Source organism: Tympanuchus pallidicinctus, unplaced genomic scaffold, assembly GCF_026119805.1.
Source record: "Tympanuchus pallidicinctus isolate F22 unplaced genomic scaffold, pur_lepc_1.0 scaffold29, whole genome shotgun sequence".
NCBI lineage: Eukaryota > Metazoa > Chordata > Aves > Galliformes > Phasianidae > Tympanuchus > Tympanuchus pallidicinctus.
The window spans coordinates 1642935-1663434 of record NW_026294746.1 but is presented as its reverse complement, the minus strand read 5'-3'; the positions used below and the strand labels follow the sequence as shown (position 1 = coordinate 1663434).

General features: G+C 43.1%; 1 protein-coding gene and 1 long non-coding RNA gene across 5 annotated transcripts in view; one reads left to right on the top strand and one right to left on the bottom strand.

The window, feature by feature from the left end:
- The window catches only part of SKI (SKI proto-oncogene), a 97127-nt gene extending 80544 nt beyond the window's left edge, over window positions 1-16583 (top strand). For 2 of the 4 annotated variants that reach the window (XM_052691478.1, XM_052691480.1), the window contains 6 exons: window positions 3761-3886; window positions 4382-4497; window positions 6105-6370; window positions 7286-7587; window positions 9746-9976; window positions 11734-16583. In XM_052691478.1, the coding sequence (XP_052547438.1) occupies window positions 3761-3886; window positions 4382-4497; window positions 6105-6370; window positions 7286-7587; window positions 9746-9976; window positions 11734-11922 (1230 nt within the window). In that variant the 3' untranslated portion in view covers window positions 11923-16583. The remainder of the gene's footprint in view (window positions 1-3760; window positions 3887-4381; window positions 4498-6104; window positions 6371-7285; window positions 7588-9745; window positions 9977-11733) is intronic. The other 2 variants (XM_052691479.1, XM_052691481.1) reach the window with 1 other exon arrangement.
- Window positions 16584-16690: 107 nt separating this feature from the next.
- LOC128084856 (uncharacterized) overlaps window positions 16691-20500 on the bottom strand; it is a 29901-nt gene continuing 26091 nt past the window's right edge. Inside the window, exons 3-4 of the long non-coding RNA XR_008208705.1 lie at window positions 18252-18693; window positions 16691-17119 (exon numbers count right to left, since the gene is read on the bottom strand). This is a non-coding gene — a long non-coding RNA (uncharacterized LOC128084856). The remainder of the gene's footprint in view (window positions 17120-18251; window positions 18694-20500) is intronic.

Sequence of the window (20500 nt, the reverse complement as noted above, 5' to 3'; positions counted from 1 at the left end):
ACATCAAATCAACGGTGAGGATGGACAAACCTTTATAAGGACGCTACGTGGGGACTTCTGATGCGGGAACATCATTTCCAGCCAGTGAGCACAGGAGTCAGCCAGGCTGGGTGGCAGCGAGCCCGTGGTGTTCTGTGTGGTTCCACTGACTTGGCCATTCTGCAGCATTTGGCTGGCACTCAGCTCCTTCCCAGGGGAGCACTGTCCTGTTCTCAGTGGTCTTAGCTTATCCCCTAGTGGATGGCAGCTCGCAGCACAGAGCGGCCCGAAGATGCGGCAGTCGCTGAGTGCAGCAGAGCCAGGAGAGAAGGGCTCAGAGAACACGAGCCAGGCACCCAGCCCAGCCCCTGCAGAGCTGGAAATAAGGTAGGGGAAGGCAGCAGATTGCTTCGGGAGTGTATTTGGTAAATCCACAGGCACCAGCAATCACATCCGTGAACAGCCCAAATCACCAAAGCAAAGCATTTTTTTCTGGGCCCAGCTTTGCCTTCTCTCACCCGCTGAGCTGGCTGTGCCTCCTGGTCAGCCACTTCCACCCTGATAGTGTGTGCCAGGAAGGCAGTCAGAGAGGTACGGGGTCAGAAATGCTTTCTGCTGGTTTCGTGCTTTGTTACTGTATTACTGAATTGAACCAGAAAATTTGATCTGACATGTCCAACGTGGCCCTGGTTGGCTGGAGGCCAAATTAGGCTGCTTAGTATCAGTTTGTCTTAAAAGGGATAACATTGAAGTTCACATGCCCAAGTTTCCCTTTGGAATTTACTTTAAAAATAATAATAAAAATTAGGGAATATTATAAATCTTTCCATATGTTTTTCCCCCTCAAAATGTCATTTGCTTTAGAAAACAACAGTCTGAAAGCTTAAGGAAACGCTTCATATTATATTTCTGGGCCCACTTTCTATCAGTGAGTTTCTTTTCTCTATGGATTTCAGATTGCCAAATAAAAGCCTGGTTAGTAACAAGTCCCCAAGTTGCTTGGAATGGAAGAGAAATCAAGGAAGAAAATAAGGAAATATTTATTCTGGTTTTGCAGGGTTTGGTTTGAAGTTTTTGATGAGCCATTTACAAAAGATGGCAGAAAGTTGTGTGAAGTGCATCCGTGGGATGGGGTGTGCAGCAGGCAGTGCAGTGGGGCAGCGACCCCTCCTGTGACTGAGGCTCCTGGACACCGACCTCCGTGTTTGGAGGAGCAGCAGCATGGATTGCCTGAGCGTTTCATAGCATGTGAAAGCGAGAATTTTGGCACTGCTGAAATGGAACCCAAAGATTGTTTTAAGCGTGAGGTGCAGGATGTGAGATGTGCATAGATAGAACGGGGCAGAGTGGAAAGAAAAGTGTGCGAGGTCATCACAGCAGCTCAGGTGTGACTGAGTCCCATTGGTGAGCTGTGCCACACAGCACCAGTTTGTTAGCAGTGCTGCTGAGCCCTGCGATGGGAGATGAGTGTTGGAGCTGTGTGCCCTGTTGAGCACCTGTCTCCTTTCCCCGTTTTTTCACCTTGTTTTCATCTCTTTGTGGGGAGGGTAAAACCGTTTCTCCCCATGCACACATTTACTGCTTTACTCCTCGCAGCATCCCACGCTGTCAGATCGGTGCTGGCTCCTGGCAACAAAAGGTTAAGCATCCTTCCCACGTCTGCTGCTTTTTTTGTGCTCTGAGCCCTCCTGAACCTCGGATGTCAGCCTCGATTTAAGAGAAAAGAAGGGTGACGGTGGAGAAAGCTGGAGAGGAGGCACGATTTCTTTAAAGATGCAAATGAGATCATTCTAGTTAAATCTCTCCCCTCCAGCCCCTTCTGAACCCGCCTCTCCCTGAGCCGCTGCTTGACGCTCGGTGCGGGGACGAGTCCGGGTCCGGCTCCAACTGGGAGGTGCCGAGGGGCACGAAGGCAGCGGGTGGGGGGAAGGAGGCTCTGTGAGCCCCACCACCTGTTGCCGTTCCCATTCCAAGCCCCCTTCCTCCTCCCCGCCCTCCAGCGCTGCTCCCCTCCCCACGCCGCTCACCATCCCCAGTGGATAGGGCTGGGATCGGCAGTCACTTGCCAAATACCTTTCGAATGCTGTCACTAATTCTGCACAGACAGCATCTCTGAAAGCAAGAAACAGATCTGTTCCAGTGCATTGTCCTGTGATTTCTACAAAAAGCACTCAGAAATGCCTTCTCTCGGTTGGGTTGGATGGGAGGTGCCGGAGTCAACCCTAAGTGAGCCTGAGGCTGTGCTGCAAGAATTCTTTGCAAATCCATCGAAGCTGGCATTTAGCACTGGTACGGGCTAATTTTGTACTTGCGGTTACACATATACACACCCATGTCATTCTACTTCATCTGCTACATATGGAAAGCTGCCCCGAGCTCCAGAGTGCCAGGGAATGTTTTACTAAAACCTCCAGACTTGGTTTGATTATGTTGCTATGCACACTGGGCTATAGAAGCCCTAGGAGTGTGCGTGCTGCCAGATGAACTGGCATGAGCTGGATATTCACACTGCTGCCCTGCTTCCATGCAAGGAGCAGGCTGTTCTCGTACATGTCAAAATTTCCTCCTAATTAAGGTGTGCAGAAGGGATGGAATTGCTCTGGTTTCATGGGCCTGGAAGTCAGCTGGGAGTCTGAATCAGTGCAGTTTAGCAACACTGCTTCAGTTCCTCGTGTATTTGGGTAAAGTCACCATTTTCAGGTGTGAATAACAATTTGGAGAAGCAGTCTCAGAATTCCCAGCTTAAGATGCCTTGAAAAGACTGGTTTTCAGAAAGCGAGATGCTGACCAGTGAGGTCCTAACCTTCTATCACCATCCAATCCTCTCCTTGAAGCATTCTGGGCTCTCAAAATTTTGCCATACAGGTGTGTCTGTAAAAGGAGCATAACTGCTTGTGTACAAAAACTGAATGTTGGGCTGGGAAAATGTAACGCAAAGATGAGCTACTGGTGGTTCTTCAGCATGGCTCTGCCACCTCACTCAGACTGATGGAAACACAGAGCTCAGAACTGCGAGAAGAAAGACGAGAAGATGGAAGAGAAAGCGAGGCAGTGTATTGCTCTTGTGATTTGTAGCCATGGTGCAGAGCAAGGTCCAGAACCTTCTCCCTCCTTGCCGGCAGACGAGTTTGTACTGGCAGGGCTTCAAGCTGGTGTCCCCAGTGCACCAGTTAAACCAGTAGTTACCAATTTTTTTGCAAGCCACTCTGGGACTATAGGAATTTTATTCCTTCACAGTGTTGAAGGAAAGGGGTTTTGCTTGCCAAAGGGCTTTCTTATGCTTGGGGATGATTTATGGGCCAAGCTGAGCCACTTGTGGAAAAGGCAAAGCAGCTCTTGGCAGCACCCCCAGAATCCACTGCAGCTGTGGGGTAGTGAAGTCATCGGCATAACAACCACTGCAAACAGAATAACAAAGTCTGTTCTGTTCTCGTTTAAAATAATCTTTCCAGTTCAGCAACCACATTAAAACTTACCTTTCTGCATACAAAAATAATAAAAGGCAGATACTTCTTTGCAACATGGTGTGAATGTCTCACATTTCTGCCTGTCACTCCTGCACCACCTACGCTTTACCTGGTGTTTTAAATGGAGGAATGAAACCACGTTATGTTGTAATTTGTGCCTGTCCCATGTTTTCACTCCTCTGTTGTTCCTAAGAATTAAAAATGCAGGAAAAAGTGATGTTTCTTACATTCAGATACAAAATTTGCTTTTACTTTATATCTTGTTTCTAAACTGATTGCAGAATTAATAACTGTCTTTGATTTTTTCTCTTTAGGTCCCTTCAGATCCTCCTGCTTCCAAGAAAACCAAAATAGATGACTCTGCTTCCCAATCTCCAGCTTCTACTGAGAAGGAAAAGCAGTCCAGTTGGTTACGGTCCTTATCCAGTTCATCTAATAAGGTGATTGCTGAGTATTTTGTAATCAAAAGAGAAAATTAGCGTGTAACATCCCTCTAATAAAACCAGAAGAGTTAATGTGAGAAAGACCTTGCCCAGGCTTTCTAAATTAATCACATTTCTATCCTTTTCCTAGCAAGCATTGAGCTATGCGGTCCTCCCAATTTCCTTGCCATCTTCCAGTGTTCACTGACCTTGATTGTGCTGATGGAGTAAGCAATTCCTTCATGCCTTTGAGGTACAAGAATCCTGAAACTCAGGAGCCTCATGTGGTCTGTGCAAACCATGGATAAGTTGTTGGCAAAGAAAAAAACGTGGGCTTTCTCATTGGTAGAGTTACCTCTTCCAGTGGAACCCGCTAAGCCAGTAGGCCTTAGCCAGTGGGGGAGCAGCTTTAGAGATAAGAGAACATGTACTTAACCAAATTATTAGTGCCCTGTTGGGAATAATTCTTTTTAAAGATGGTTTGTACTTATTTTTTGTTCTCCTCCTTCCCAGAGCATTGGCTGTGTCCATCCCCGTCAGCGCCTCTCAGCTTTCCGGCCCTGGTCCCCTGCTGTATCAGCAAATGAGAAAGAGCTCTCAAGCCATCTTCCTGCATTGATCCGAGACAGGTAAGGAGCTGAGGGAGGAATGGGGATGGCAACTGTAGAGAGTAATTGGTGAGCAAGTTGCTTTCTGTTAGCTGTATTGCATTGTTTGTTAGTTGTTACCTCACCAGTATTGGAATAAAAAGTATTTGCAGCTGCAGTGTTTTAGTTAGCAGAAAGGAAACAAAAATATTATTGGTGTTGTGTGCACTCATTAATCGTGTTTGTTAAGTAGGCTCCCTTAGGTGAAATGTACCATAAAAATCTGAAATGATGGCTGCTTCCATGAACTTCAGATGATTTTGGGGAGCAGTTATCAGAAGTTCTCAGGCTGTGTAAAGAAAGACTGAGTTCCTCTCTTGGGACAGTTGGTAGGAAGCAGCCAGCCATTTCCAGGTGACTGCTGAAGCACTGCCTGGTCAACAGGCTGCCAGCCCTGCTGTGCCCCTCCTGTGCTGGCAGAAGAGGACGGAGGTGTGAGGACAGCAGCACAGCCTGCCCATGGATGGCACGTGGCTGGGGGAGCTCATGGCAGCATGTTGGGCAGCAGAGCCCGGGGGAAACTCCTGGTGTGAGCCCTGTCAGAAAGCAAGCTGGTGCTGTTAGCTGCTCTTGAGTAGCAGCATGATTGAGCTGCTGCAAGAGTGAGTCACCATCCGTAACAGGAGGGGCTGCTGGTGTCACAGAAAGCATCAGGGCAGTCACACGTTCCCTTGCCAGCCTTCATAGCTTTCAGTCTGAAAACCCTTGGTGCCAGATTTCTGCCTCAGGGTAGTGGTTTCTTCGGAAAGTTTGATGGAAGTTGCCAGGTGTTGTAGTGATGTTGGGGAGAAAAGTTTTGCTGCTGCGATGAACAAGTTTCTCAGATGGTGTGGGGGTTTATTTAAAAAAAATAGGGAAAAAAAAAAGAGGCCTACCATCATATCCTTGCCTTTAAACAGAATTGTTGAAGTAGGCTGGGAGAGAAGGGCTGAGCAAATATCAGAGTAGGCCTTTGGGCACCTCAAGTCTGGAGAAAAAATACTTAGACCTTCAGCAAATTCCCCTGTTTTAATAGGTAACTGAAGATACTTTGTATTGTACATGCTGAGTTGAAGCTGCAAGGCCATCTTTGATGCCTTTCCTGCTACATTCTTTCTATTTAATGTTACAGTATTATTTCTTTAACATAGTTATTTTTTAATGTGGTTTTATGTGCAAGTACTCAGATGCATTCTGTGTCAAGAAAGCAAAGGTGCACAAGGATACACTTCTTGTCTGCTGTGGCCTTTGCAGGGAAGCTGTTTCCAAGCTTACAAAACATTTATGGATAGACAGAAGTAAAGAAGTCCAGTTAGGAAAATCAATAATGCACAAAGACTGTGAGGAAACAGCATCATTTTTAGACTCTGGGAGAGCTTGGTACTCAGAGTACATGATCCCTCCTGACCTGGATGGGAGTTAGCAGTAAAAATCCCCTCCACATTTAATCGAGTACTTAACAAATAGCCAGATTCTTAGCTGGTGTGAATCGGTGGAACTTCACCATCACTCAGTCAGTCTTGCAGTTTCAGTGTAACACATGGATTGGGAAGGCTTTTAAAGTCAGGAATATGACTCTTTTCTCCTTCCTTTTGCCTCCCCCTCTCAAGCAGTTTTTACTCCTACAAAAGCTTTGAGAATGCTGTGGCTCCCAACGTGGCCCTCGCACCTCCTGCCCAACAGAAAGTTGTGAGCAATCCACCCTGTGCCACAGTGGTGTCCCGCAGCAGCGAGCCGCCCAGCAGCGCCGCACAGCCACGGAAAAGGAAACATGCTGCAGAGACCCCGGCTGTCCCAGAGCCAGTGGCCACTGTTACTGCGCCTGAAGAGGATAAGGAATCAGAAGCAGAAATTGAAGTAGAAACCAGGGAGGAATGTAAGTGTGTATCTGCCTTGTTTTATTTGTGCGCTGTTTTCCTCTGGTTAACCTCCAGGAGTTGGCTCACAACGCACAACTCCGTTGCGTTCCAACATGATTCTGGAGGCCTGATACCTCAATGGCACATTAAGATACAGTCTTTGGTACTAATGAAAAGTTTGTAATAGTGAAAAATGAGAATGGAATGTAAATTGAGGGAGTGTTCTCCTGGGGCAGGAACAGAGGTGCATCAGCAAAAAATATCTGAACCACAGGGGTCCACAAACCAAGAGATTTTCATTAAAACAGACAGCCTTTAGTTAAAGCAGGTAAGTGTTGTGCAGAGGTGAACATAATGGATGTGTAGTTCAGAGCAAAGTCTTTGTGGTGTATGAACACGTAACCCACAGCAATGCACACACACTTCTAAGCATGGAATTTTATGTCAGCCAGAGAGTGCAGTTGTAGTTTCAGAACTACATCCATGCAGCTCAACACATAAGGCAGGGATCAGGAGCTGGAATGCTCTTAGACAGTACTGACATCTTGGGCCCCTCAGTGAAGGATGAAGATACTACTGTTGCCTTTCCAATGTATCCTTTAGAGAATCCTGCTGCTGATCTCAGTATGTTCAGTCCATACCTGCTGTGTACAGTTTTGGCAAAGTAAGAGGGTCTGCCCACTGAAAATGTCAGGATCATGTAGATTTGTGATGTAAGACAAAATCACAATTCAAGCAAATAAGTTGGTTCTCTAAGATACCCAGGTTTGCATTTTCATCACACTTCAAAGTATAAAACGAGTATTTTCTTTCTTCCATTTTTTCATTGACTGCTGACTGTCTCCTCTGTAGAAATGGGGCTCAGCATATTTTGAGTTACGTTTGTTTTCTACATTTTTTTAATATTAATTTTAGATGTTTCTATTTTTCAGTCACCTCCTCCTTATCCTCGCTCTCCTCCCCATCCTTTACTTCATCCAGCTCTGCAAAGGACATGAGCTCACCTGGGATGCAAGCCCCAGTCCCAGTCAACAGTTCATATGAGGTTGCAGCACATTCTGACTCTCACAGCAGTGGGTTGGAAGCTGAGCTGGAGCACCTAAGGCAGGCCCTGGACAGTGGCCTAGATACAAAAGAAGCCAAAGAAAAATTCCTCCATGAAGTTGTTAAAATGAGAGTGAAGCAGGAAGAGAAGCTAAATGCTGCCTTGCAAGCCAAACGCAGCCTACATCAGGTAACGTTGAAGAATAGCTTTCTCTTATCGCTGTCTGCAGATGCTCTTCCAGATAGAAACCATTAAGTTGTCTCATGTTAGAAAGAATTGCCTCATTTTTCCCAAATAGCAACAGCCTTTACTGGAGAACGTTTCGTAAATTCAGCTGGGAAACCAAAGTATACAGGAACCATTCTTACTTTTTTTTTTAAGCTTGCCACCTGTTTTTGCTTTAGAGGATAAATCCATGGTTACCAAAATCAACATTTTTCTTTTACTGAAAAAATCTTCTATCCCAGCACAGTTTATTTTATTTTAATTTCACTGAACTAGAAACATCTCTGTCATTTTGGAGCTTTTACTCATAGTTTAAAAGATTTTCAAAAGTCCTGCCATTGCCCAGCTGCTGGAGGGAGGGGTTCTTGGGAGACGCCTGCCCAAGCTCTCATGAAGAACTGAACTGCAGCTCTCCTGCTTCATCCAGTGGAGAAACTCCTTATTTCTGTAAATCCCAGGTGCATCAGGAAGTAGTCAGACAAAAAAAGTTGGAGATAACGTGGCCATTATCAAATCACAGTGGCTGCACAGAATGGTGGGTGAACTTCTATTTTATTGGAGATAGAGCAGAATTAGGACATAGGAATGCAAGAGAGCACCAGATTAGAAGCTTTGCCTGTCCTCTTTGAATATTGTTTGTGGAGCTGGAACCAAGCTAGAAGTGTAATCCATGAGATAGCTGTGGGGTGTCAGCTGTAAAGCAGGGCCCAGGAGACAGAGCACTGGTATCTGTACCATTGGTCAAGAGCAGGTGGATGCAGTCTGGCTTTTCTTTGAGGAACGAAACGGAGGACAGCAGCTCAGGGACATAATTTGTGTGCAACATCACTGCTGTGTTAAAAACTGGAAAAACAAACAACTCAGAGTCGAGATTTTCTACTAGCAAGTAAGAGGAGGTGAAAAAGTCAGATTGTGAAGTGCATAGATAGGATCACAGAGTTGTAATGAAATTTACCCACTCAGATTCTTGCAGAGCTTTGTTACAGCAGAGCTCCCTGTGCTGAATACTTCTTATGTGCAGATGGCTTGTTCTGTGCAAGCTGCAAGCCAGGTCCTGGAGAAGGGAGACTGAGCACTGTCTTTTCCACAGAGCTGCTTTTTTTGTTCTTCATCACTTTGTGCAAAATCAATCACTTCATTCCTTTGCATTTCAGTGAATCTGCTTCATGTTATGCATTTAAAATTAAAAATGTTTAGAAGTATTTAAGTATATATACTTGAAGCTAACTGCTAAACTTGTTAACTACATACACAGTGTATAGTTAAAGTAAAATAGGAGTTATATCAGGTAAGTAAGTGATGAAGCAGCAGAACTGAGCTTTGAGGCATTAAATCCAGCACATGGTAGAAGAACTTATCCTAACCATCCTTTTCCATTTGGGCAGCTGTGGGCTTCCAGTTCCACATACAGAGCAAATACATTTGTGCATGCTTCCAGAGGCAGGGCTGAGCTAACAATGGCCTGGATAGGAAGTGAGATTGTCAGAAGAGTGAATTTCCCATGACCCGACTGCAGTGGTACTTAACAGAAACATGCTGCTGTGAGGGTTGTGTCTGACAGGGAGGAAATGCTGCTTCTGAAAAAAAAAAAGAAAAAAAAAAGTTCCTAATTTAACCATTTGGGAGACTGGCCTTTGGTCAGCCATGTTTTTCAAAGCATGCTGAGGGACTCGTCTTCTAACAACTTTTTGACAACTTCTGAGAGAGGTGGCAGTTCCCAGAGCAAAGCAAAGCACAGTCTGCACTCAGTTGAAGGTTTTAGCCTGGGATTTCCCAAGAGCTGTGACAGAGCAGCCTGCTGGCTGGGAGCCAGGAGAGGTAGGGCTGCACACCGCTTACCAACAGCAGAACAGAGTTCCTTTCCATTAGAAGGAATATTCACAATTTGCTTTTTCTCAGGCTTACCCAAAGTATTCTGGTGGGGGTTGACAAAATGGATCTGCCTATGGATTTCTTCAGCAAGCAATAAGTTTCCTTGTTCAGCTTTGCTGCACACAAAGAACATTCACAAACAGCACATATCACCACGTTGTGCCTCTTTGCTGTCTTCAGTTAAATATGGCATTTGCACTAATTCAGCCTCTGCCCCTCAGTTCTCACGTTTACTGCTGGTGTGTTGTAGGAGCTGGAGTTCCTAAGAGTGGCAAAGAAGGAGAAACTGAGAGAAGCAACAGAGGCAAAGCGCAACTTGAGGAAAGAGATTGAGCGTCTGAGAGCTGAGAATGAGAAGAAAATGAAGGAAGCCAACGAGTCTCGGATACGGCTAAAGAGGGAGCTGGAACAAGCCAGGCAGATCCGGGTTTGCGACAAGGGTTGTGAAGCTGGCAGGCTTCGGGCCAAGTACTCTGCCCAGGTAAGACCTCAACACTGACAGCAAGCAAACCCACTGACTGTGCACTTCTCAGCACTAGATTGTGTCTGTATTTTCTCAGATGCCAACTGGCCTCATTTTGTCTAATTTGATGAAGTCCAGCTCTTATCTATATAATGTCTGTGTCCCTATCGTGTCAATTTACATCCCTGGTCCTAATTCAGGGCTTACTAACTTGCCTGAACTTCAGTTCAGGTGAGTTCTGCCCTGAACTTCACACATTTGTCTGTTAAAAATTACTGTTTACGGGCAACTAAGACAACAAGACTAAGACATTACTTCAGTTCCACTAATACTCTGTTGGCTGTGCCAGTGCTTAGAGATCCATTTCAGTACAGTACACAATAGGCAGTCACTTCAGGATAGTTCCTGGAATGCAGGAACATGCCATTACATGTAAGGTGTATGCTTAAAGCTTTGAATTAAAAATCCTTCCCTGCCCTTTCTTCACTAGATTCTTATATAAGAAATTATTTTACTGTTTATTTAAAGCAACCAAAGTCCAGCAGTGACCCAAGAGCTCAGGCTTCACGTCCTTAAATCACCTTGTTGTGTCTTGCTGTTGCAGGACATGTGGGATGCAAGGCAGTTCACTGTTCAACCTCTGAAATAACCCAGCCCAGCAGGCTAAGCTGAGTTAGAAAGGAAATCCAGGAGGCTGCCCTGAGAAACAGCACTGAAAAGCAATCCACTGCGTGCCCTGCCTTCCCCTTCCTCCAAAAAAAAGAATCCCAGTTCCCCAGTAATACATTTCCTACAGAAGAACATGGTCCCATATTCACAACCCACACCTCACATACAGAGAGCCCCTGGCCTTGATAGAGATTTCAGATGACAGCCTTAAGGCCATTTCCTTGCTGCATCGTAAATAAGAGGCATGAGCCAGGAGTTAGCCACAGAAAGTTTCAGGAAAATGGGGCACACTTGCCTAAATTTAAACTGCTGCACACAGGAGATGTGTACCACGTGCAGCTGCCACACAGTATCATCATACATTCGCTTAACTTGCCTGCACCTGTGCTAATGGTAAAGGGAGTTCTTCTAGATCACATTTACTGTAGCTGTGTTTCTGCTGTGCCTGCTGGTAGGTGCACACACTTTATGAAGGCATTGCTATGCCCAAAGCACAAGATACAAATACTTGATGTGGTTACTTTAAGGAAGAAGGAAAAAGGAAAAGAAAAAGCAATAGAAATCAGAAATTTGTCTAACCCAGGCTCTCAATAACGGGAAGGGGAGTGGTTCACTTGTTACCACTGTGAGACACGTCTAACTGGAGACCAGAAGCAGGAAATGATGTGGGCTTCCTCTCCAGCATCACAGGATGTCTCACTGATAAGAGGTGTCCAGACTAAACATAACCAGATTGAGAACGGCTGCTCTGGGCGTTACCTGCAGCTCACTTCCACTTTAGCAGGAAAAAAAAACCCCAAAAAACCAAGGCAACAAGTGCAGATAAGTAGAATTCCTCACAGGCTGAACAGAGCTTTGAAAATCCACAGGTGCCTCTTTGCAGTTCCCCATGTTTAATGGGAGAAGTTTAACAGGTTCCTATTTGTGAGGGTACTGCAGCTGATACAAAAATACATCAGAAGTATTTAAGAATTTCTAAGCTAAACAGTTTGTGTAATGCACTTGGATAATTGCAGAATAGCGTATGGAAACAAAGTAGGGAAAAAGAGAATTCTTTTCCTTACCTCCACTTTGGTAGTTTCACGTCTGGTTTTTCTTTTCTCCAGATTGAGGACCTACAGGTTAAGCTTCAGCACGCAGAGGCTGACAGGGAGCAGCTCCGAGCTGACCTGATGCATGAGAGGGAGGCTCGAGAACACTTGGAAAAAGTAGTCAAGGAACTTCAGGAACAGCTGTGGCCTAAATCAAGCAGTCAATCCAGCAGTGAAAACACAACGAGCAACATTGAGAATTAAACCACCACGTCGTCTCAGACAGACAGAATGACAAATATGCACAGTAAGGGAGGATGTGTGGGGTACGTGTGTAAGTGCATGTGTGAGTAGTGGTGTCCTGACACACAGATCTATGAATACGGATTCTTATTAGTTGGAAGGCAAATGTTACTCTTTATAACAGAAGCACTGAATTACGCCTCTTTTGTTTTTTTTTTCCAATCCATATAGCACAACATCTTACTGTGCCTATAAAACACAAAGTGTTTATAAACAAAATACTTTTAAGTCCACAGCAAATTTTCTACTGGCAAACTCCAAGCAAGCAGCATCGTCCAACTAGAATCAGAGAAAAAGGCAAGCATGGCAGTGTTTTTATGTTGCCCTTCTGCCTGTCGGAACATTTTGGAATTTAAAAACAAACTTTTCTTATAAGCTATTTAAAGTAATTCATTACACAGACTTGGTATTAAAAAAATTAACAAGATTTTTTATAATGAACCTTTAAAAGCAAAACAAAAACCTTCGATGCACAATTTTTATGACTCATTAAAGGCTTTGGGATTCTTAACGCAGAAGCCCTTTGGTGATGATGCCATTTCATTAGCAGTTTTCCAGCCGTTTAGGAAGCCATCACAGTTTTAATCCTGTCCTGTGGTTGTATGAGAATTTCAGAGTGCTTTTCAAAGTTGATTTTTTCCTTAGAAACAATCACCTTCATTTCCTGTCCTGAACACAAGAAGAAAGGAAGATGCAGGATTGTAAGGGTGTGGGGGGGCAGGAAGAGAAGATGGACGCTTCAGAATTACAAACCCAGCCTTACAGCCTTCAGTGTTTCAAATCACACCATATTTTCTACAGAAATTAATCTCATTAATCTCATTAATCGATGTGTTCAAAAGACGCACTTCATCCAAGAGCACTTCAGCTTTAGGAAAAGAAAGAAGTAAAGGAAGGAAATGGATGATCTGTTAAGTTGGTTGAGAAATAAAGCAGAAGATGTGTTTTGAAGTCATTCTGAAATCTTCGCATCAGCTTTCGGTTCTCTGGAAGACTCATCTTTGTTGCACCATCTTACCATAGAATTCAGTATTTACCTACTTTTATTCTGAACTGTTTGTCAGGATTTCTGTGCCCAAGGAGAGTGCAACATCGCATTACTGGATACTGCAGAACAGAAGAACGACACTTTTGCTGCTGTGAATAAGCCTACATCTTTTTTAAAAGAAAAACTTCTGTTTTTAAAAATAGAAATTACTTTAATTTTGGGATCCAAGCCGCAGCCCCGGAATAAAAATGCAGCATAGCATCACTTTGTCTTACTCTTACTGTCATTGTCGTCGTCGTTAATTTTTTTTAAACTGCACTTTGTCAGAACATTACTCTGCATTTTATTCCAAATTTTGGAAGTTTACAAGTTAAGCATTCTCGATTCTACTCTGCAGATGTTAAAATCATCACCACCATTTCCACCACGCACCGTCATTTCCATGTGTGCAGAAGGGGAACTCAGTGGGTACAGAACGCTACCAAGCACAAAGGGTTTCACAGCTGTGTCTGTCGAGGCTGGGAAGTGCTCAAATTCAGTTGGTGCTTTACTGAATGACAGAGAAGTTATTTTCACCCACACACACTCACCTCTGATACACTCAAGCTCAGTGAAAAGTTGATCTGGGGCTGCAGTTGTGCCTTCCAGCTCATTTTTCCTCTCAGCATCTTCTATAGGCAATGCTGACTTTTTTTTTTTTTTTTTTTTAAACTTTAAGAATAAAAAGAAAAAAAAAAAATTCCTATGCATCATCATACCCAGAAGTTATTCTAAACAAAGAAATGTATTTCCAGTAATCTTTATTTGCTTTTGGACATTAATGCAAACTATGTAAGCTTAAAAATTATTTCCCTGTAGACAGAAAGCGGCTTCCAATCCTAAAATTACAGTATTTACTTACAGTACATTAGAGGGTTTTTTGTTGTTGTTTGTTTTTTGTTGTTGTTTGTTTGTTTTAAACAAGAGCTGTTTGCTTGAAACCATTATAATAACCATTATAGTAACTGTGAGCATTAACAGAGAAGTTCATATATACGTTTTAGGTACAAAAAGAAGAAATATGAAAGGAGTAGAATTACTGGGACAATGTAGAACTGTTGGGAGCAAGAAACAGTGACAGCAAATAAATGACACAAACCTGCCTGGTTGTGCAGGGCTTGGCCCTGTGCGTGGGATGCTGGAGCCTGAGGCTGGATGCAGAACTCCTCTTCTAAAGTGCAATGCAAAAGGATTTTGATTATGCTTAGGCAACGTTGTTGGGTTTTTTTAATGTGGGTTTTTGTTTTGTTTTTTTTTTTGCTTCTTTGTATGTTTTTTTTTTTTTTTTCTCTGCAATTATTAAATCATATGCATGGAATTAAAATCTCTGCCATATGTATATTCATTAATGGGCATTATTACTGTCTTATGTAAAGGGTTTATTTTGTTATGCAGTATGCATAAAAATGTTCTCAGCCTTATGATTTCCAGATCTGTATTATTCACTGATTTCTTCAAGGGAAACTGAACAATTTTAGCTTTAGTTGATCATTGTGCATTTCAGAAGTCTCCCGTTTGCTACGTTTTGCTGCCGTGTCAAGAAATTACACATAGAACACATCTGTTCTCACCCCAATATCAGATTCCTGAAATCTGCCTTTTCAGATACTGTTGTTTTCTGTGACTCACCCACTCATGGGCAGCACAGCCCTCTCCCTTTGCTTTTCCTTCCAGGAGCGGCGCCCACTGACCTGTAGCACATGGCACTATTTATTTCGTGTCTCAGGAAGGATAGTGACTCACTGCCACAACTTCTGTGCATATGATGCTTTTACCCTCCAACATCAATGAATTCTGCTTTTTTTTTTCCTCGAAGAAAAAAAAAAAATTAATAAGAAACATTTTTCTTAGCTGTCAAACCACCATCATCATCTTTGTTTCTCACATAGATCAGATGAGATTTGCAAGAAATCTTTCTAAAATGAATTACATTATGAATTATGTACTATTGTTAGAAAAGCACGGCTTCTTCTTTTGCCATGTCTTACAATGAAGTGTAAAACGTGACTAAATCACAGCATTTGAAGTTAAGACTTATTAGCGTTTGATTCTAGGGAATGGAAACACCCTAGTAAAAAACGTCTGCAAAATCAGGTTTACAAATCATTGTGATTGAATAAGGTGCACAGAGGCTGACAGCAACCCCTTTCCACCAGCAGTTAATTGACAGGGGAGTTTTTACAGGATAGGAACTGTAAATCATTGTGTGTCTTTCCTAAGTATGCTTTTGCAGTGAAATCTTGATACGTTCTGCAGAAATAATTATTTTCTAATTCAGAATTCCTGTGTATGTAATTTATTTTTACAGTAATTCTGTCAGTATGAAGCCATAGAGACACTTTCTAAAAACGTCTCTCCAAGCGGGGGGAGCCTTCAGGGGAAGCCGTGCTGGAGGTGTTGAGGTGAGGGGTTCTGTGTGTAATTTCTGTGTCTGCTGCCCTGCCGTGGGGCAGCTCTCACTCACTGCTCAGTCCGCAGGTGTAGGAACTGTAGAGGCCATTTCTCACTCCATCTGCTCTCTAGTTTCCTTTACGAAGTTAAAAGGGAGAAGAGGTGTTTCACACAGGCTGTTGACTCTCCCTGTAATTAAAAATATATTACTTGTATATTCAGTTTAATCACGCATTGTTTCTATTACTGAAAGAAGACTTAACGAAGGGAAAAAAAAAACCAACAGCAATAACATTCATATCTTTGGAGCAGCTAATAGTATAACATAATATTCTGCTTTTCAAACAGAACTAGCCAATGTAAAAAAAACTTAACAGTAAATTCAACATGTAAATACTTTTTTTCATTTTACACTGTTGTATTATAAGTGTATATGGTGTTTACTTTTTCAAAACTCTTTCTTACCTGGTAGCTGTCTTGTTTTATGAGTTGTGTTTTTAACTAAGAAGAACCTTTGCTGTCTGTTAGGAAAAACAAAACCACAAAAAATCTTTTTGCGAGTTTCAATGTGGGTTTAACCTCCCTCCATCATTTGCATTTTATTTGTCCATGTTTTCACTGTAAAGTATTTTATTACCAAAAGATTGATTTCTCTTTCTGTTCTGCCCTCCCCTCAGAATCAGCCCAGATGTTTTAAGACTTTTTTGTTGGTTTGGTTTTTTTGTTATTGTTTTGGGTTTTTTTTCTTTTATTTCTTTTTTTTTTTTAATGAAAAATCACAGAAATGACATTTTTTCAATTGAAGAAAAATAAATCTATACATTTATAATAGCCAATAGCATTTCAGCACATTTTTGTTATCCTGGTCTCTCCTATGCTGCTGCTAATGACAATATTATGACTTACTCTACTATTCTAGAACTATTTTTATGTAAGTAATGTATGCTTTCTTGTTTATAAATGCCTGATTTAAAAAAAAAATAAGAAAAAAGCTTGGCATATTTATCTATTTCGCTGTGTACCTTGATAGTCCTTTTCCACCCCCTTTTCCACATCCCCTCCCCTCGAAGCAGATAATATTGTAAAATAAAGGACTTTATGAGATTATGTATGAAAATAGCTATGCTTATATACCACAGTGACTGAATGTACAGTGTATAGACGCATTACCTAAAATAAAATTGTTTGTCCAGAAAAAAATAAATAGATATGCAATGGTTTTTGAGTTTTTTCTGCTTGCAGCTGGGCCCTCATTGTTCAGGACAGATGTCAGAGACGTGAGAGGTGTCTGGAAAGGTGTGAGGGATCTGTGTGTGAGAAGTCAGGACTTATCAAAGCAGTCTAATTTAAACACTACAACAGGCAGAAACTCTGCTATGCAAACGCACACACACAACTCGTTCAGATTGTCATTTCCCTTGTGACAGTTTCCCAGGTGACAATATATTTACCTAGAGCAGCAGCAGAGGTAACAGCACCAACACCAAACACTGCCTGGCCTGGGCAGGCACCAGTGCCAGCTGTGCTTCCTTTCCTTGAGCCTCTCAGACCCAGCAGATCAAACAGACATCCCTGGGCAGCAGCAGTGCTAACAGAACGCCAGACTCACCTGGAGATCTGCAGGCTGGAGATGTGCTCTGCCTTGTGCTGAAGGAGAGGTGTGGAAGAGGTGAGGGCTGAGCACGAGCTCTGCGCCCTCAGCAGGTTCCCTGTGGGGCTGCTTGGCTCAGGCTGTTGTAGCTGCGGAGAAACAAACACAAAGCTCGTGACTAACATGGGCCAGATGTCTTCACATGGCATGAGCCACCTCACAAGTCTGATGACAGAACAATTTATTATTATGTGCTAATAATACTATATGTATATTTATTGCATGCGTGCATATAGATCTGGACGAGTCATATTCTGTCAAACAGCAAACTTTTTTAGCCTGCAAGCCAATTCCTTGTGTTCCAGTTTTGAGATCATGCAATGTAGCCATGCATTCATCTGCTACACACCCACACACCCTAAAAAAAAACACAAAACCCCTTCTGCCTATGGGTGGAAGTGGCATTAAATTGTCATAGATGCTGGAGGGAAGCTCGGATTTCCTGCCATGGTTTATCTTTTTTAGCATCCAAAAAAAGAAAAAAAGGCTGACTGCTTTAAACGCTCTCAGGCCCACAAGCAACCAGAGCACCAGCCAGCCCTGCCATGAGGCTCTGAGGCACCACTTAGGCAGGCATTCTCAGGTCTGCACGTGGCAATACTGATAGAAGAAAGGAATTCAATTAGAAATGATGCGCACCTCTTTGCAGGAAAATCCTAACAGTGGATTCAGTACATTTCCTTTGAAGAGGAGACGTGTAAGCGCATAAAAGTTTGTACCAGGTCAAAGAAAAAGAAATACAAGAGGGGAAAAATGCAAAAAGCAGGAGATGGAAACATATGTTAAAGTAATTCTCTCATGGTTTTCTGAGAAATGGCTGCAGAATTTCCACAGCTCTGGTACATTTCTTAATGTGCCCTTGTAAAACAGTGGAAAAGCCAGAGAATGATCAAAGGAAGCTTAAAAAAAAAATGGTACTTCTTATTTCTGACTCATCTGGCCTTGTTTTCTAAGGTGTTGGTTTATTTCCTGTTTCTACCACCTGGACATTAGCAGTGGGCACAACCAGCAGTCACACTCCCAGCTCAATTTCTCAACAGGACACAGCAGAATTCCTTCCTTTAGGAATAGAGTGACAGTCCTCAACCTCATTTACCATTGCACTGCAAATCAGTAAATTAACCTAGACACAGATTGAAAGGATCCTACTACACTGATAAAGAACAGTGTAGCAATAATTCAAAATTATTATGCAAGTAGAGAAGGACAAGACAGAGTTACCTTCCAGAGCAGGAAGCTTCAAGCTCACCCATCGCCCAGCACTGAGACAGAACTGTTGTGATGCAGTCCTGGGTTAGAGCCAGGTTCCCAGCTCAGATAAGGACATCAAACTCAAGACAGTTTTCAAATAAATCTGGGAGTAAATCGTGTTTGTTTCATTTTCTGAAGTTAGCTGAGGCTAACTTGGAAGTCAGGCCTGGCCGCACATACGGCAGTCTCAGATGTCTGCATCCAGCTCCCAGTGCTGTTGGACATTGTCCTTATTCTTGGACTATCCCTACGCAGCTATCCCAAATTCATCTGGCTGCTCTGCACTCCAGGAGCTTTCACTGCACTGACCCACATCACAGGCACCAACGCATGGAGCAGACCCCTGCAGATCGTTCGCCTCCTCCGCAGTTCTGAGTTCACGTCCTTTGGAGGGAGGATGAATACATGGCTGCTGTAGTAGAAGACCATGGAGACACAGGTCAATGTTGGCAAAACCCAAAGTAATACACACAATTACTATCTTTTTTTTATTATTATTTTAAATACTAATTTGCTTACATACAGAAACGAAAATGATTAAGAGAAATCCATAGCTGCTGATTTGCTAGCTGTAACAAGGATGCCAGTTTAACGTCACATCCTAAATGAGGCGTTCAGAAGAGGTTTGTGAGTTGAGACACACAGCTGGGGCCACGCTGAGAACAAGTGCATTTTCCAACACCATCAAGTTAGGTGCCTGTCAGTTTCTTAGCAGGCAGCAAGAAATGGAGGTGTCCAGGATACTCGCTCGCCCATGCAAAGCTTTGCTTTCTCTCCATTTCCTCACCTTTCCTGGACTTCTGTAGTCTTTTCCTTTGGCAACCTGCCTCTGCCCACACAGCTGCAGTTCAAGAGGTACCAGGATAGTTTCATCACTGTATCACTCGAAATATCCACTTGCACACAGTAACCAGAGCAAGGGGACTGCTCTCTAAAATACAGGGCAAAGTCACACGTTCCTAAAGCCACCAATTGCAAACATGGTGCATGTATTCGACGAAAGCACTTGGATGGAGGACAAATGGTAAAAATGGCCATGAAATATCAAAACCAGAAACAAGAGCTCAGCACTGTGTCTCGCTCCTTTCCAACCCTTATTTATACCTAACAGATGGAGCAAAGGGAAAACTCAGCGCACATACAGGGCAGAGGTTTGATAGGGATTTGGGACAGAAATGAAGACAGCTCTTGTTGCTGCCCACGGTGTCCAAACCACACTTTTTATGTGCTCCCATGTTCATCTGCTGAAAAGATATTAAAGAAATACATCTTGGCACATCTGCAAGGAAGGGATAAAACTTGCAGAAGATGATAGGAACCAGGGAAGCAGTAAAAACCCAGGAGTGTCACAGTTAATGATGATATGTGAGTAATCCAGTTATAAAGGCACTGTCAGTGGGAAGAGAGCACAAATATAATAAAACCCAGCTGTGTGACGTACACTCCAGTGGAATTTTTATTAGATGGCTTATGTGCACTTTAAGTATACCTGACTGCAATGCAAATTCTCACAGACTTGTGTTGGGGAGGAAAAAAAGCTTCCACAGATCTCTGTGCTGAACTGATTGAGTTGAATTGTTCTGTACAGTATCCGTGGGTTTTCTTGGCTCATCTTCTTGGATTTACTTTTGTATTTGTTGTCTGCTGAGTCAGCTCCTTAATCTGGAAGCTTGAGAATTTCATGCTCCTAAATAATTCCCCAAAGCCTATTCTGGCCTGGTAGCTCAGTTCTCTGGCCTTTCCATCTCTTATCACTAATGACTACTCTTGTCTCTGTCGTTCGTATGAGCTACAACAACCACCACCATCACACGGGCAGGACAGGAAGAAACCACAGAAAAATTACTGAACTTACAAAGACCAAAGGAAAAATCAGGGTTACTGCTGCAAAGATTTGTTAAAATAAAGAGATAAATAAATAAGATCTGCACACTTCATCTGCTGGATTAACCCAGCAGGTGGCTGAGCTCCACGCAGCCGTTCACTCACTTCCCCTCTTCCCAGTGGGATGGGGGAAAGAATAATTAAAATAAATAAATAAATAAAAGCAGAACTCGTGGGTTGAGATAAAATATTTACTAAGATAAAGGAGGAGGAAAATAGCTAAGACTATCTGGAGAGATGGATGCACAAGCACTTGCTCACCACCCCACAACTGATGCCCAGCTACCCCCGAGCAGCAGAAGAGATGAAGTCCCACCCCCTCCAAAGCTCCTTCC